Genomic DNA, 17,063 nt, shown 5'->3' with positions numbered 1-17,063 from the left:
AAACATTTTAAAAAGGACAGTCTTGATTGCTTCACTTGGACTAAACCAATCAGTAAGGGTTTTATTTTGAAGGAGGATCTACATCTCATTCTTTCTGTCTTTATGCTGATGTCAGCTTGATATTGTGATGGATGGGGAAGAGGTGGGGTTAAAAAAGAGCATCTACTTCATTCAAGTGGTACTGCACTATGTGCTGAGGTAGTCTGCATATCCTGATATCTTGACTTGACTGTGTGTAACTGTTTTGGTGTTGCCGGTTTCCACTTTTTCCTTGGATATAAATGACTGATTGCCAAATGGGTAAGGCCTGTTTTGCTTTCTCTCTTTCTCTCTTTTTATTGCTGATTCTCATATTCTATATTTTATTAGCGATATCCACAAAGAAAAAAAAAATTGTAATATATATTATATAATGTGAGGTCTAAAAAAAGTGTTGTTTAATATTTTATATTGAGGGCACTGTTTCATGACATCAGCTGTTATTCACCTGCAAACAATTGTCTTAATTTCATACATATGATCCTAACTATCCTTTTAACATTAATGTATGTGATAGTTATTTTACTAGAGCCCGACTTTGTGGTTATCAACATGCTGGGGTTCACACAAGAAACAATAAAAGTTTTATCTGTCAGATTTCTAGTTTAGTTCAGCTGTGATATAAAAAAAACTGAAATTCATTTCACTCTTTCTGGTGTAACCTATTTGTAAACTGTGAGAATGGGTGGTTCTTAAATGGATGGGGCATTGCTGCCAGTTCTTGGTATACCATCTATCACCATCTGAACCCTGTGGTGAAACGATGCACAAGACACTTGTGGGTTTCAGCTGAAATAGGGAAGAGATAGTCATAACTCACTGGGCCGCACACCACTGATAATAATATAAAAACAGAAGTTGCTCTCTTTAGTTAGACATTTAAATAATCCACCCTTAAAGGCATGTTATCAAGCTATTTACTGGATGTCCACAGTTATTTTTCAGATTAAAACCAAAATCTGATTTATGTAAATGTAGCAATAGATGCATGTCAGCTGTGTTGCACAAGATGTGTAAAGGAAGGGTGGGGAAAGTGGATATCCTGTGTTTAGATCATTAACACCAAACGTCTGACAGATATCTACAGAAAGCATTAAGAGTTACCCTTTTGTTAACTTAATATTCTACACTGTTTTTTTCTCTGAGGATAACAACTGCCCTATTTTACGTTCATATTGGTGTCTAACTGCGTGAAACAAATGCTACTCTTCTCTACCCTGATGGAGCAACTTCAGATCTCATACTCTCAGCTCTAGTTTTACTGGTACTAAAAAAACTATGCTGTGTTCATCTGCTGCCAGTATTGCTATATATGCTCATGAGAAAGACATTTATACTGCTTCTGTTTTTGTCTTGTGGGAACGCGCTCTGCCTGCTGATGTTCAAATCAGCCCTCTAACTTTGCCTAAAGCTCCTTTCCTAAATGCAATAGCTACAGCTGATTATCCAGCTATTGAAAATAGTGAGGAGAAAGTTGTAAGAATGTCATTTGCTACCTTGCAAATTGATCAAAATTTTACCCAAGTTGTCTAGTAGCACATGAAGCTCATCAGACCAGCATGTTTATATAGATAACTGGAAAAATATGAAGAAAAACAATTGTTCTGATATTAATTTAAAAAATTTAAGGGAGAAGTTGGAATTCTGTGAGAAAATAATACATTTTGAAGAGGCAAAACACCAGAATTTAGAGAACAAAGTAAGAAAATCTAATAAATGTGGTTTTGAGTGAAACTATTGGATGGTTTGCCAAAACATTCATTATGTCCCGCTCAGGAAGAATTGTAAAATCTTTCGTGATGCCTTACCTTTTAATTTGGTGACATCATCAGTTCAAACTTTCGTTTTTAATATTTATGGTTTCAATACGGCTGTACATTACTAATTAGGTAATGTTGGCACGTTAACATACTAAACAAAGAGGGTGAGTATGGGAAACAATAATTCCTGCTCACCATTATATCATGCTATTGTTGTTAGCATTTAATTTTGGGCTCCTTTAACAAAATGCTGGCTTTAATGGTAATGGTATATTCGGATAGCCTTTTTATGACAGCTTTTCATCACAAATCTTACCTGGATAATTGAGCCCACCCACGTAGTGGGCTGCATGTGTGAAATTGCTGAACGCTATTGTCAAAATGAGGGAATAATAACTCGTGATGCTATGACCACATTGGATGGATGAATATAGAACCTGAAAATGTAATTTGTAACATAACATCAAGCACATTTGAATGTTAATGGCCACATAATATGTTACCTAGCAACCTTCAAGTAGGGTTTCATATGCAATCACAAAGCTTAGATGAAAACATTTTCTTGACTGCGTAAGTTTTTCATGAGTCATACTGTGCATCATTTCTGTATCTCATTGAGCAACCCTAATTCAGGAGTGGTGAGGGATCAATCAATTAAAACTTTGTTTGTATAGCACTTTCATAAATCAAGATGTAACACAAAGCGCTTCACACAATAAATCAAGGAGTAAACCAATAAAAAGATAGGTAGCCAGTGCAGAGACTTTAACATCTATGTAATGTGTGCTCTCTTTCCGGTCCTTGCCAACACATGTGCAGCTGAGTTTATAAGTACTTGTCATTGAGCTAAATTTATCTTAGGCAGACCAGAAAGTAGAGCATTACTGCGTGACAAAATGAATAGGTATCCATGTATTTGTATGCTCATGCATGGTGTTTTTCAAGGTTTATTCATGGTTATATTTTGTGGTGACAGATGTCTTTCATAAGAAAACCACATCACCTATATTGCCTATCTTCAAGAGAAACCTCTCTCCTTTATTCTGTGGTTATCTTTAAATATACACCACATGGATTGATTCTGCGTGTAGACATACATCATTACACATTAGAACAGATATATCTGAAGTGAAAGACAAAATAAGATACTTAGTACAGCTCCTTTGGATTGCAATGTGTTAATCCTTTCAAAACTAAAGAAACAAGGTCATTCAAACTTCAGTCAAATTTTCAAAATAAGAAGTGTGTTTCCACAAATCTGCTAATCTCTCAAAGGAAGCCTACAATAGAATATAAGGTAATAAAAATAAGTATTAGTAAGTATTTTAACTGCACTACCTATTGATGAAAGTGGTGTGGGATGATTATTGAATGTGAAGAACGGAACATGAATTGCTGATAATGTATTTCACATTTTTGTACAGTTTCCTCAGATTTTACAGCAGATGAGAAGATGGAGATTGAGAGCATTAAGACGCATAAGAAAGACCTTCTGGATGATATCCAGGTACATACACACAGACGCACACACACACACACACACACACACACACACACACACACACACACTTTTTCACAAACAGACACATGTCAGGTAAAATGTGTTAGCTGCTCTTAATGTTAAGGAAACTGATATTTCTTTCATTTTGCTTTGTCCAGAAGTTAAAGATGGAGATAGACAACGTCATGGCGGAAATACTCAGCTTTGAGTTTACAGAGGAAAAGTAAGTTTTAATCTGGTAAAACCCCCTCAGTGCCCCTGCAAAGAAGACATTCTTTTTATAGAACTTCTGTTTAGAACTCCCACCAATTGCACCTACTCAATTTTTCAGTTTCACCCACCTCTGGTTTATCTTCTGTTCCACAAAGTCTTAGCTCTCAACATGTTTACTTGTACTGGATTTAAAGAATCACAAAACTTTTTTTCTTGAACTTCCACCAAAACAATGTGTCTTCAATGGTTTTCATATGCTAGATAGCGAATGTAACGGGAAAAAAAGCCCATCCAATAAAGTAATCACAAATTTGTTAGCAATCCCATCTTTCAGCCTGCCCCCAAACTGCCTTTCTCTTGATACATAACAGCCAATTGGTTTAGAGTGCATTTAAGATTTATACCTCATTGTCTGGTCAGTCCCCGCGACCCTGTACGCAGGATAAGGGGACGACGGATGGATGGATGTCTGGTCAGTCCCACACAACCCTCCATAGATTGGTGTTTATTTTATACTTTTGTGCAGATTATGTCACAGCTCTCGCTATCACTTCAGTCTTCTGTGTATTTCTTTGTCTGCTCCTCCCTTGTGTATTTGTGTGTTGTGGACATGGCTTACCTACCTGCCACATCTCCTCACCTGGCCGCTTGTCACCAGATTGTTCCATCCCCTCTGTGGTACAGTGACTCTTGGCCAAACTTGTCTCCAGTGAGCTTTTCCTTGTGTTTTTTGATAATATGTGTTTTCCTGTGTCTCAGGACTCCATTGCCAGCATCTTTTTGTTCTCCACTCACCACCTCAGCAGAACTCCCGTCATACTGCCAGCCCATTCACCCACATATCGTTTGTTCATTAAATACTTTTACTTAAAGTGAAATGAAGTGTTCCATTCTGTTTAGGCAGACACAAAAACAGTCACAGAACACAGTAGGAGTAGTTTAAGATGTGTGTTAAAAGTCTTTTATAAACAGACGAGCTGTGGGTGAATGGGCTGGCAGGGCTGATGAAGGCAGGAAACATGCAAACTGGAGATGATGCAGTATGACTGGAGTTTAGCAGAGGTAGTGAGTGGAGAACAAAGAGTCGCTGAAACACAAGGAACAGGTCGCAAAAAACACACTAGTAGATCACCGGAGATAGGTTTGGCTGAGAGTTAGCGTACCACTAAGGCTGGAGTGGGCTATTTAAGCAGCATGTAGATGAGTTTATTAGAGTCAGGTGAGGAGATGAGCCAGGTAGGTAAGCCACGGCCACAACACACAAACACATCCACAAGGGCGAAGGGGACAGGAAAATACACATAGAAGACTCAAGTCATAGGCAGAGCTGTGACATATTATACAAACAAGATATAGTGTGTAGATTAGCGAATAAGTAAATTAGTAACCAAATACATATTTATCATGGTTACTAATGATGGTGTGATGCAAAGCACAATATACAGAAGGTTAATATTGAAGTTGAAGATGAGTGCTTCTGAATATCTGTCTGATATCATTTCAAGTACAAAACATGTTTCAAAATGTATATATATGTATGTATATGCATTATCTAATTACAATTATTCATAAATACAATTGATCTCTTTCTTCAATGTTGCTTTTCTTGCAGCAAGACAATAGAGAAGAGCAAACAGTTCTCAAATGGGAAGAAAAAATTCAACATGGACCCCAAAAAGGTGAGCTCAGAAGTGGATGCATGTATGGGTCACTGTTGATAGTCTTTTTTAACTAAAATATACTGATCAACATCATGCTTGGTAAGAAATTAATTCTTACTTTTCTTGAAAGGTTCGAACAAAAACTTGTACATCTTACTGTGTTTCTCTTAGCTTTATAAATGGATCACCTTCAACAAGCAGCTCTAGCTTGTTGCTGTGTGGACTTCCTCTTACTTAACCACACTGAGAACTGACACTGATGCAGGTCCACAGCACAGTTTCTGTGGTTTCAGTGCAACGTCAAGCTAGTAACTGTTGTGGACACAAAGGTTTGCAAACAACAAATAAAGTAAAAGCATTACCACTTTTGCTTACTGGAATCTGTCTATTATGACCTGCAGCTGTTTTAGGTTACCAGAACTTTAGAAAAACTTTAGAGGTTAAACGTAAGGACCTAAAGTAAGACTGAATAAATTCAGATTCCTAGATCTATAATGTTACTAACCAATATGAAAGTGTGACATGGAAAAGAGATGTGGTGAGATGTTTTTCAGGAGTTTTTCAGAAAACTATAATCCACACTCAAACATACACAATTTCAGTATTTAAAAAATTTCTGTCCTTTCTTTTTTGATGTAGATGTGTTATTTTTGCCTATATTGGCATAGGCAGCAATGTTGCATTTTTTACATATTTTTAACCATCCTTTTCCTCTGCCAAATGCTATGTTGGAGGAGAAAGAGGAAGCGAAATTGGTTTTAAGGAATTGGGATTACAGAAGCTGCGAGCCTGTTCGGTATTACCAACCGGATATGAGCTCATTATGAAACTTAACACATTTAAATACAGCACATTAAGCAGTGTGTTAAAGTGCATGTGTCATAAATTAAATGTGCATTGCATGCAGGGTATCAATTACCTGGTGGAGAATAAATTGCTGGATGGAAGTGCTCAGTCCATCGCTGAGTTCCTCTACAAGGAGGATGGACTCAACAAGACAGCCATTGGGGAATTTCTTGGAGAAAGGTAAGAAAGAGGAGAGGGGACAGACACCAGAGGAAAAAAAGAGTATGAAGAACTAGGGTGTCAAGAGATATAGAAATGATGAGGATAATAGTGGTGGAGAGCAAGTATCAAAAAAGAAAATGGATGACGAGAACACTGAGGATTTGCGACAGAAAAGAGAACAAAAAGAGAATGTAATTATTGGTTAGATACAGGAGAAGAAAGGGGAAGAGATTAATGATGGGACAAAGGAAACGCAAAGGTAAAAAAAGAAACCGGGAAAAGGTGGAGAATGGAAAAGGAGCCACAAGAGGAGGAAGATGGGGAAGGGGAGAAAAAAGGATACAAGTAATACCAGGAGGAGGAGGAAGACAGATATTTTTTTGAGCAGGTTCCAACAATAAATGTAAATATCTTCCTCTGGTTTCATGTGTCTTCATTCTCCCACCTGTCCCTCAGGGAGGAGATCCACCTCCAGACCCTGAAGGCCTTTGTGGAGCTCCACGAGTTCTCCGACCTCAACCTGGTTCAGGCCCTCAGGTCAGCACCCCTTATCTCTCTCCTTCCTTATCTACTGCACTCTAATTGATCAACATCACCATCATTAACAGAATTAACAGGAACACTTGCATGTATAGCTCTTATCACTTAAAATATGTTTACCTCCTTTATACTCGTGAAAGACAGGACGATAATAATAATCAAAAAGACTAAGCTAAGGAAAAAGGACTAAGATTAAAGGGCAGATTGATAATAGCCCAAAAAATAATTAATCAAAACAAAGTAGTATTAATGGATTGACACATACTGTATGGTAAATGTTAATAAATACATTTAGAATTGCAGCAATTGAACATTTTACAATTTTCACAGAATCATGGCAAAAATACGATGGCAGTTATGTTTTTATTGTATGTGAAATGGTGACATGGTATTGTCAGGAGCAAAATACAATTTGACACTGCACTGTTCCATCTTTAACACTGATTTCGTGATGTCCCTGAACTTTTTCCGTGACTTGGTATAATCTTATTTTATTGCTTGTTTTTCTGTAGCAAACACATAATATTACAAACAAAATCAAAAAAATGATGACAGTCTTTAGATAATCACTAAAATGCAGCTACTATCAAACAAATAATTTTACCACTGTTATATTACATTACATAATCGACATTATAGACAGTTACCAATAAACATTGATACTTGTCATCAGCTACAAAACTAGCCACAAACTTCAGTGAGTTTCCTTGTAGACTAAGAAGAAAATGTAGAAGTGTAGAAAATGTCAGAAGCCACATAAGTGGAAAGTAACAGCTACCTACGTCACTGACTTGCTGAGTTGGATACAGACAATAAAAAGGTCACTTCACCAATTTTACATATGAAGATCAGTTTACACGTCATGTGGAGTACGACTCAGCTTGGGAAAAATGTTGTTTGTGGCTTTGGAGGGTCACATAGCAGAAAATGACTCTAAAGATGATATAGTGTCATCAGGGTTATCTTGGCAGTGGATTGGTGGCTAGAAATATTTATGTACAAATCTTGCATTACAAACTGGAGGTGCTGAGTTTGAAAGATGTGAGCATTTACCAAACAGGAAAAGAAAGTTTCAAATGAAAAGATAGCTGGTTGTTGAATGGGAAATGTAGGATCCAAGTTTTTTGCTTGAAGCATATTAGTGACAAAAAGTCATAATAACTCTCCCTCTGTTGCTGCCTTTCTTGCCAAAGTTAGCATGCTAACGTGCTAAACAGAGACAGTGAATATGGTAAACATTAAACCTGCTTTATTTTAGCATGTTAGCCTAAATGCCACCATGCCTAAATACAGCCTCACAGAGCTGCTCGCATGGCTTTAGACTCCCAAGACAGGAATGACTGTTTGGCCCAACTAAGGTCCACACTTTTGCATTTTTCTCACAGTACCTTAAATGGACCAGGTGTGCCAAGATCAGTGCCAAACCGTACTCTCGCCTATAACTGGTATGTTGTGGGCCAGATATGGGCCACATCAGTGCCAGAGTAATTATCCACAACCTCAACTGACATGAGGTTTATGTATGGCAAATTGTTGGCCAGGGGCCAACTCATCACACTTGGTAGAAGAGCAATTGTAAAATTGCTGGAATGCCCATTTAAGGAGAAAATAGTGACTTACTATATGTACATTTATTAAATTATTCTTAATTTGTAGAATAACAAGCAACTACAGCTGTCGGTGAAATAAAAAGTACAGTCATTTTCTATTTAATTCAATTCAGTTTTATTTATATAGCGCAGATTCACAACAACAGTGATCTCACAGATTTCTCTAAATCTAATGAAGTAAAAGTAGGTAGCATTAAACACATGTTCAAGTACATAAGTCAAAATGGAAAGTAGTACACCACTAGTAACTAAGTAATCCTTATTTGCATGATATGACTGGAAAAAGAAGGAAGAAGAGTCATTACAAATCCCGAACACCACTATTAACTAAATGTTGTGCGAGTAAATTTTAGCATAAAATCTGTGTCATGCTTATCACTTGAAAACCACCTGCTGCCAACACACAGCCACGCAGTTGACATACTGGTCCCAAACCTAAATAAACATTATGCGCAGAGGTTTATGTTATTGTGGTGTGCATGTGACAGACAGTTCCTGTGGAGTTTCCGTCTGCCTGGTGAAGCCCAGAAGATTGATCGAATGATGGAGGCTTTCGCCACACGCTACTGTGACTGCAACTGTCACGTCTTCCAGTCAACTGGTGAGCTTCACTAAATATACATCTGTCCACTTCCTGCCTGGACTGTGTTTGCGTTGTGTTGAGGAAATGTGTGTGCATAAGAGTGGACGTGTTGAAATGACCACATCATCTTTCTGTTTGACATTCTTACTTTCATTTATTTTCTCCCCCCACAAATACTTCTCTTCTTCTCTGACTCTGTATTTATGTGAAATACAGTGCTCGCAATCTACATGATGGACATTATGTTGCTTCCTCTTATTGTGTGCGTGTGTCTCCCTCTATTACATCAGACACGTGCTACATCCTGTCATTTGCTATCATCATGCTCAACACCAGCCTCCACAACCCAAATGTGAAGGACAAGACCACTCTGGAGCGTTTCATCTCCATGAACAGAGGCATCAACAACGGAGAGGATCTACCTAATGACCTGCTTTCGGTGAGACTCATTGGCTAATCACAGTGTCCAAACTTTTCAGGAAGTAAAAACCCAAATGCCAAAAGTCCAAGTTCTGGAAGAAAACTGTCCATCAGTTTGTGCCTCTGGAAATTTGATTATTATAGTCAGCCCGTGGCTCGATGCAATACATGATACAAGGTCCACCGTCCACTTTTTAAAGGATAGGTTCACACTTTTTTAAATCTGTCTCATAAACATAAATGTTTTATCATATTAGCTGTCTTACTAACATCAGCTCCTGAAAGCCTAAGTTCAGGAATCTCCTGGTTTTGTTCAGAGTTGGAGGGTATGAACCCAACAGCGTCACTGACTTGGGAGCTGTTTGCAGTCACTTGGGCTAATATTAAGCGAGACATTGTGAAAAAAACCCACAATATTTCGTTTCTTAGTGTTCACATTGTCGTGATACCAGGAATGGCGAATATAATTATTTGGGGTATTCAAGTGAATCCTCCTGCTTGATTTAGGAGCCCATAAAATGCCAGTTTCACTTCATAGTTTTCATTTTCCAAGCATGCAGTAAAAAATGCAGTACTTTCTTACCTTGAAAAGATAATAGTTAACACAATCACCACATCATCTGGAACAGAAACATTTATACATAATAATGTTCAAGTGTTCTCAGGGCCACTTTTGATCCACAAGTTAGTCACAATCAACAGTAGTCTACAGAAGGTGGTGGTGATTAACCGTGACCTAGACAGTGGGCCGATGTGTGAACACATCAATGTCCCACTCTTTCTGAAAACTGATTCAGTAGACTTTCTCGTTGTCCCTCATTTTGACAGACAGAAAAGGTCGTCGTGATCTCTTGTTACCAATCATTTTAATTGTTTTAATGATAATAAGAATCCTATTTAATAACATTTTCAATTTAATCTAACATTTTCAAAAACACCTTAATTATAACAATAACAACAACTACAACATTTACATAACTTACAGATTATGCATTTATGAGGGCATGGAGAGAAAAGTTGAACAGAGACACCAAACATACGGCCACTTTTCATGTTACCTCAAAAAGCAGATGAATGATTTTTTTTACCTCCTTGCTGCCACTTGTTCCCCACTAATATTAGCTGCTGCTGGCTGATAAACGTTATCAGTATTACTTACTTGTCCTTCACCCTCCACTGCATCAGTCCCTGGTTTTTCACCTCGTTTATCAACCACAATTAAAATTACTAGGCTTTCAAAAGAACCACGCCGCGATAGCTAGACCATGTTGAGAAATAGCCTAACAAGGACTAAAGCCAGCTAGATAACCAAGTCATGCATGTGAGATCAAAGACAAGATGATAAGACAAAAGCTAATTAATACAGACACTCGCCACCAACTGGACTCTACATGTGGTATTTGACAGTGTTGCATGTGAATTACTTAAAGCTGCAACAATTGACCATACAATGCAAAACCTTCTGCGTCACCTATTACTGAAATCACACAGACATATTTGTGTTTTGGTGTCTCATTTTGAGCGAATGGAATAATATGTAAATGATGACAGCAATATTTTAGGAAGCAATTTGTATCCCCATTGTTTGGACATGTTTAGACTGTTGCATCAAATCAACTTTTGCCTTTAATTTCCTTTGCTATTTAGGCGTTAGCTCACAAGCAGATGGTACAAGACATTAAATAGTTGCAATTTTGTAGTGCTTTTTTTTTTTTTAATACACCTATCCAACTCTTTTCTACTCAGAAACTGTATGAGAGTATTCGCAACGAGCCTTTCAAAATCCCAGAGGATGATGGGAATGATCTGACCCACACGTTCTTCAACCCTGACAGAGAAGGCTGGCTCCTCAAACTTGGTAAAACACCTCTCCATTTTAGTCTGTTATGACAAAGATGAATACTTTGGGAGGTAACAGACTTAAACACCATAATTCCTATACAAAATAAGTGGAAGTTTAAGTATGCTCTGTGCTGTGGTGCTACATTACATTTGACTTAGCTGATACAGTAGGCTAATACAGGAAAGTACAGAGGAAGCAGTCAGAAAATGAGCTAATAGTGGAGTATACCCCTATGTGTTTGCATGTAAACCACATTGCATCGGTGTTAGGTTATGCAGAAGTTTAACTTCAAACAGAAAACCTCAGAAAATGTATTTATTTTCGTCATCTTGGTGTGAAGTTACAGTGTTTTAACGCTTGTGAGTTCACATGGACGGGACAGCAAATAACTGAACTGATAAATACGAAGAGGTCCTTATTTTTTGCTTTCTCTGCATTTCAGGAGGACGGGTTAAGACATGGAAGAGACGATGGTTCATCTTGACTGACAACTGCCTCTACTACTTTGAGTTCACCACTGTAAGACTCCAACACTGCTAGTATTTCAAGCCCTAGTATTCCTCTGATCATTAAAAAAAAAATCCCCAGCCAGATAAAGACATCATTTGTTCAAACACTTAAAATAACTTCTTGCTGTCACTTGCTGAGGTAATTTCTAAAAGGCAGGTGCTGAAAATCTTCTTAGAGAGGTGGTCATGGTATATGATAGGGCTATCACAGCAAGTAACTTCAACACCGTAGTCATTGCTTTCTTTTAATAATGAATCCCCAACTAAGAAGTTCTGGTTGTGATCATGAATCACGAATTTCTTTGGAAGGTACATGGGTATATGGAAGGCCTTTGTTTGTCAGATGTCACAGGCAAAATACAAGCCTAAAATATAACCACATCCTCATTTGGTTGGTTCCCTTCTTTTCTGACGCCAATGACATTTTTGCTCTCAGCTCTTCCCTCTTGTCCTCCTCATACATTGTCTGACTCACTCCATCTTTTTTCACCTGTCTGTAGGATAAAGAGCCCAGAGGCATCATCCCTCTAGAGAATCTTTGTGTGAGAGAAGTACCATATCCTCGCAAACCGGTGAGATACTGTCAGCTGTGTTTTCTTTCAATGCTAGCATCTAAATTTTAAATAAAATTGTACTGAATCGGGGACCTGCGATGGACTGCCGATCTGTCCAGGGTGTACCCCGCCTTTGGCCCGATGTAAGCTGGGATTGGCTCCAGCCCCCCACGACCCTGTACACAGGATAAGCGGTTGACGATGGATGGATGGATGGATGGATGAATGAATGAATCGGGGACGTTCTGTGGATATAGCACTCAAATTAGGACAATATATAGCTTTACAGATTGATTATCCTGTGTTTCTGGTGTTGTCTAGTACTGTCTGGAGCTGTATAACCCCAACAGCCGAGGGCAGAAGATCAAAGCGTGTAAAACTGAGACAGACGGCAGAGTGGTGGAGGGGAAACACCAGTCCTACACCATCTGTGCTGCCAGCGCGGAGGAAAGAGACTCGTGGATCGAGGCCATCAGGTCAGACCACACACAAGCAGAAACAATGGTTTAAAATTGAACTTAAGAAGATAACATTACAAGCCTACACACACAAATAATGCTGCATGAGCCACTCTATAATGAAATCTTCTTTACTTCAAACAGAGCGAGTATCACCAAGGATCCATTCTACGACTTGGTCTCAGTTCGTAAGAGGAAGGTGATAAATCAAGCTCCTCAGGACTGAGCTGTCCAGCGCCCTCTATGGACATTTATGGTACTGCACAACAGTGGGATTCTGTCCCCCTAAAGTTGTTTTAAACTCAACAACCTGTAACACCACTGTGTGATAACACTGGAGGCTAGACACTGACAGGGGTCGTTTGGTCTAAAAGAGGGACTTCTCTTTCCACTTCCTGTTTTACAGACTGAACAGAACAGTGTCAAAGGTGAAAAACATTGACTCATTTTTGTTGCTCTCACTGTCAGCCTGACAAGCCACAAAGAAATTGTCGACAAAACGGTTTTGGACGAAGCTGAATCTATGTCAGCACATGTTGTGCACTGAGCTGTGTGTGTAAATTTGTGCTTTTGTTTACAGACTTTTTTTTTTTTTTTGTCAAGATTTTTCTGGAATCAGGAAGACAAATTAAGCATGTGATGTCCCAGCACTTCTATGTATACTATAAAAAGGCAAGATGTTTCTCAGCTTCCTAAGTTTTCATAAGGATCAAAAATAGACATTTACAAGTAAAGAAACAGTAAATAGCTTTTTTTTTAAAAGACATCCATGCGCTATTGTCATCTGACCACAGTTGTTAATGCTTCATTTTATAAATATATATTTTAAACAATTGCAGGATTTTTGTTGTTGTAAAATTTCTACTACTTTATAGAGTGATATAGAACATTTGTTCTAATCAGACCAAGCCAAGAATTGTTTAATGTCCTACCTACCTTTACAGCACAGTGCAATAAGTGCAATATGCATTCCTGCTTTATTTGCAATGTGTACACTGTAGTATATGAAAGAAGTGTTGTAGCTCATTGTAAGTACTGTGTTTATGTTCTCATGAAATAATTATTTAATAAAAAGTATTCAGGTGTGTGTTGACATATAAGACTGGATCCTGTTTTGGGTTTAAGGATCAAATAGACAGCTGTGTTTTCAGTTGAACGCACCCTGAAACCATCAGACCACACCTCACTTCCTCATATTCACTGTCTCTATGTGAGTATGTTTATATGCTCAGTTCACATGCTTGTATGTGCTTCTTGAAGGGTGAAGCACTTCACACACACCACCTTTGTGGTTTATTTTAAGATTACAGATACAAGTTTAGAAATCTGGTGTTATCAAACTAACACATGTTGTGTGCGGCTTCCTCTGGTCTTCTTCATTTGAGAAATTATCATATACTGTGAACATACAGTAGGTGACACCTTGTTCTTGATGTTGCATTAAAAATATTTATGTTTAAACCAGGTAAAATATGTTTTTTTTTCAGACATTAAGTTAACATATCAACAGTATGTCAAAGGGATAACATGACTATATTTCAGTGTGTATCAGGTCCAAAATGCACATTGCAAACAATTAAACAATTAAAAGTGTGAGTTAGAAATCTATTCACATCAGTCAGTTTTATTTAGGCTATATAGCCCATAGTTTGCCTCAAGGGGAACAGAAAGTTGTAGTGTATACAGTTAAGATGACAAAATTTAGATTGTAAAACATATGTGAAGAGGACAAATGAGCAGCTTCAGATGACAAAGGATCTGAGCCACACATCCATAGAAACCTCGGGCCTGTACCACGAAGCGAGTTCAACATACCTAGGATATCTTTTCGTTATCTGGCTTCACTAACCCTAACAATCACAATCTGGATAAGCGGAGGAGGAGTTAAAAGGAGTGCCCGCAGAAAACAATCTGGGAGTCGTCACAAAGTAAATACAGCATGGTATAAGTGTAGGCTATAAGTGTTTGCACAGTACAAAATATTTTAATAAAGATACACTGTAAAAAACACTGTCAGTAGAATTGTGTTTCAACTTTACATGACTTATGAGACCCAATCAGAGAGTCAAATGTGAGCCTATCTTCACTAAACTCTCCGGAGTTTCAAAACTAAAAACAGGGTCGGCAACGTTTTCAAACTTCTCTTTTGGTCTTCGTTTTCGCTGTTTTAGTCTGGATGGGAGATGACAACGTAGCAAAAGGTCTCCGTTTTAAAATGAAGTGTGGACGGTGCCTAAGTAGCACTGCTGTAGCTGAAACATAAAGAAAGTGTAAATGCCTAAATGAACAGGCATAGTCTATAATAATGCGTTGATTTGGTGTGTTCTGATGTCGTTTATGAAAACATCAGCCTTATTCTTTCAGCTCGGCTGTGTGTCGGCGTTTCCACATTAAAAGACTCGGGCACTGAATAAGTGGTCGTTCCACCTCACTTTTAAGAACTTCGTCACTTGAGAATGAGATTAGTTCATTGAACACACAAAACTGTTCCAAACATTTTCCTGAATTTACTTCATAAAGCAATGAAACAAAAAATCCATTCATGCCATAAAAGGTGCTCAAATAGTGGCTGAGAGACTGAATCTCAACATTTAGGTTACTGAAAACACCATTACCTGCGCCCACATCGCAAAAGGTGGGGCAGAACATGACTACAGTCTCTGTAGTAGCATTTAAGCTAACCTAAAAAATTGCCTACGTTCATTTTAAAATTTATTTCTATATCCCTACCAAACTGCTCATAATATTCATCCTCACATAAGAAAAATTAAACCCATTTATTTTACTGCTGCGACAGGCTGTGTGAAACGGACTAGGGAGCAAATAAAAATATAAAACACATTGTAAAGCAGTTAGTAGGCTTAGGCTACTGTAAAAACATGTACAATAGCTTTAGGCTTTTAATCAGTGTCTGTAGGATGACAATGCTAAAGTCTACAGTCTAAAGATGGTGATGATATTTTCAAAGAGAGCTGATTGGTCAGTGGGTGGCATTTTTATAGACTTCATCTCTTATCTGGAACGTTCAACATAAGTTGGTGATCTACCCCGGTAAGAAGAGAACCAACGTTGCGGTACAGAAAACCCAGGGTTAACCCCAAAGTCATCCAGTTGTGCTCAAATCATGTTTCCTGGTACAGGCCACGAAACAGGAGGGCACACAAACACAGAAGAGGACAACACTATTCACACAGAGTGGAAAATCAAACACAGAGGGAGAGAGCCATGATAACGTGCATGACAACAGAGAGAAGGGGAAAGACGAAAATCCAGATGAAGGACTTGATAAGGCACCAACAACCACAGGAAGGTACCAGGAAGGCAGATGTGCAGAAGTGCATGAGAGGGGAAGGTTAGGGAGAGATAGTCCCCTATAAGCTGCCAAGCTTTCAGAAACCAATGCAGCAGAGGGTTAGAAACATGAAGTCAGTTTCAAATAGTTTGTGTCTGTTGGTTGAGTTCTCGTTGGCAGGATGAACATTGACTATTCGTTAAGACTAACTTGTTAATCGAGCAATTCAGACTGAGACCGATCTGCCTGATGTAAAGTAGTAACAGGTACGAGGCTGAGGGATAACCGGACTTAGTTGAAGATATTAAAAGACTTTTTGTCCCTCATCCAAGCGACTTCAGTTCTGACTGACTGGTAGGGAAACTGAGATATTTAACATCTGTGGAATCGTTTGCCAAGATTGATAATGCTGGTTCGTTAGTGCTCCTCGTTGTAGACTGAAGAAGTCTCTTGGATGAGGGACAAAAGTCTTCTAGTATCTTCAACCGATTTATAGGCCTCAGCAGAGTCCGACTTCCTGATGTCAGCAGGAAGATTATTTCAGAGAACAGGGGCACAATAGAAAAAGGCCCTGCAGCCAGCAGACTTCTTTTGAACTCTGGGGACACATATGAAAGCAGAAATTTGTTTTCCAAACTAGCAGCAGATGAATGTGAAAACTTTCTACTGTCAAACTCTGCACATCATTCTGCAAAGTGCAGGTCAAACATCCAACTGAACAATAAGCACACCACATTTTGGAGGGGAACTTTAAACCAGCTTGCACTCTTCTTCTGCTCCTGTGTTTGGTACCACTGTATTGTACCATCAAGGTGGTTTACTGCCCCTGACTGTTTGTGCACTCTGCAGTCAGCAAAATTTTTTACATTATTAGTGTGTTTGTTGCATATATCTGCAAGCTACAAACAAAACCTTGCTATTTAAACACAGCTCAAGAATTCTGCCAGAGGTCAAAAGACTAAAAGGCAGCACACACACCAAGCCAGAGTAAAGGGCATTAAAATATCATATTCAATTTTAGTAAAGTTCTGTACTCAAGCAATTCTGCTACAATTTTGCACCGTGACCCTAA

General features: G+C 38.4%; 1 protein-coding gene across 1 annotated transcript; it reads left to right on the top strand.

Annotated features, from left to right (window-relative positions):
* Positions 1-143: 143 nt before the first annotated feature.
* Positions 144-13,799, top strand: cyth4b (cytohesin 4b). Its single transcript, XM_038712755.1, has 13 exons — positions 144-300; positions 3,224-3,306; positions 3,459-3,523; positions 5,126-5,192; positions 6,082-6,200; positions 6,639-6,719; positions 8,821-8,933; positions 9,206-9,354; positions 11,082-11,193; positions 11,621-11,697; positions 12,188-12,259; positions 12,563-12,717; positions 12,844-13,799. The coding sequence occupies exons 1-13, from the start codon at positions 282-284 to the stop codon at positions 12,923-12,925; spliced, it is 1,194 nt and encodes a 397-aa protein (XP_038568683.1). The 5' UTR covers positions 144-281; the 3' UTR covers positions 12,926-13,799.
* The last annotated feature ends 3,264 nt before the right edge of the window (positions 13,800-17,063 follow it).

Source organism: Micropterus salmoides, unplaced genomic scaffold (genome assembly GCF_014851395.1).
Source record: "Micropterus salmoides isolate LMB-PRFRI ecotype aquatic unplaced genomic scaffold, ASM1485139v1 Ms_hic_scaffold_12, whole genome shotgun sequence".
NCBI classification, from domain to species: domain Eukaryota; kingdom Metazoa; phylum Chordata; class Actinopteri; order Centrarchiformes; family Centrarchidae; genus Micropterus; species Micropterus salmoides.
Note: the sequence above shows the minus strand (reverse complement) of the source record. Positions and strands in the feature narration are given on the sequence as shown.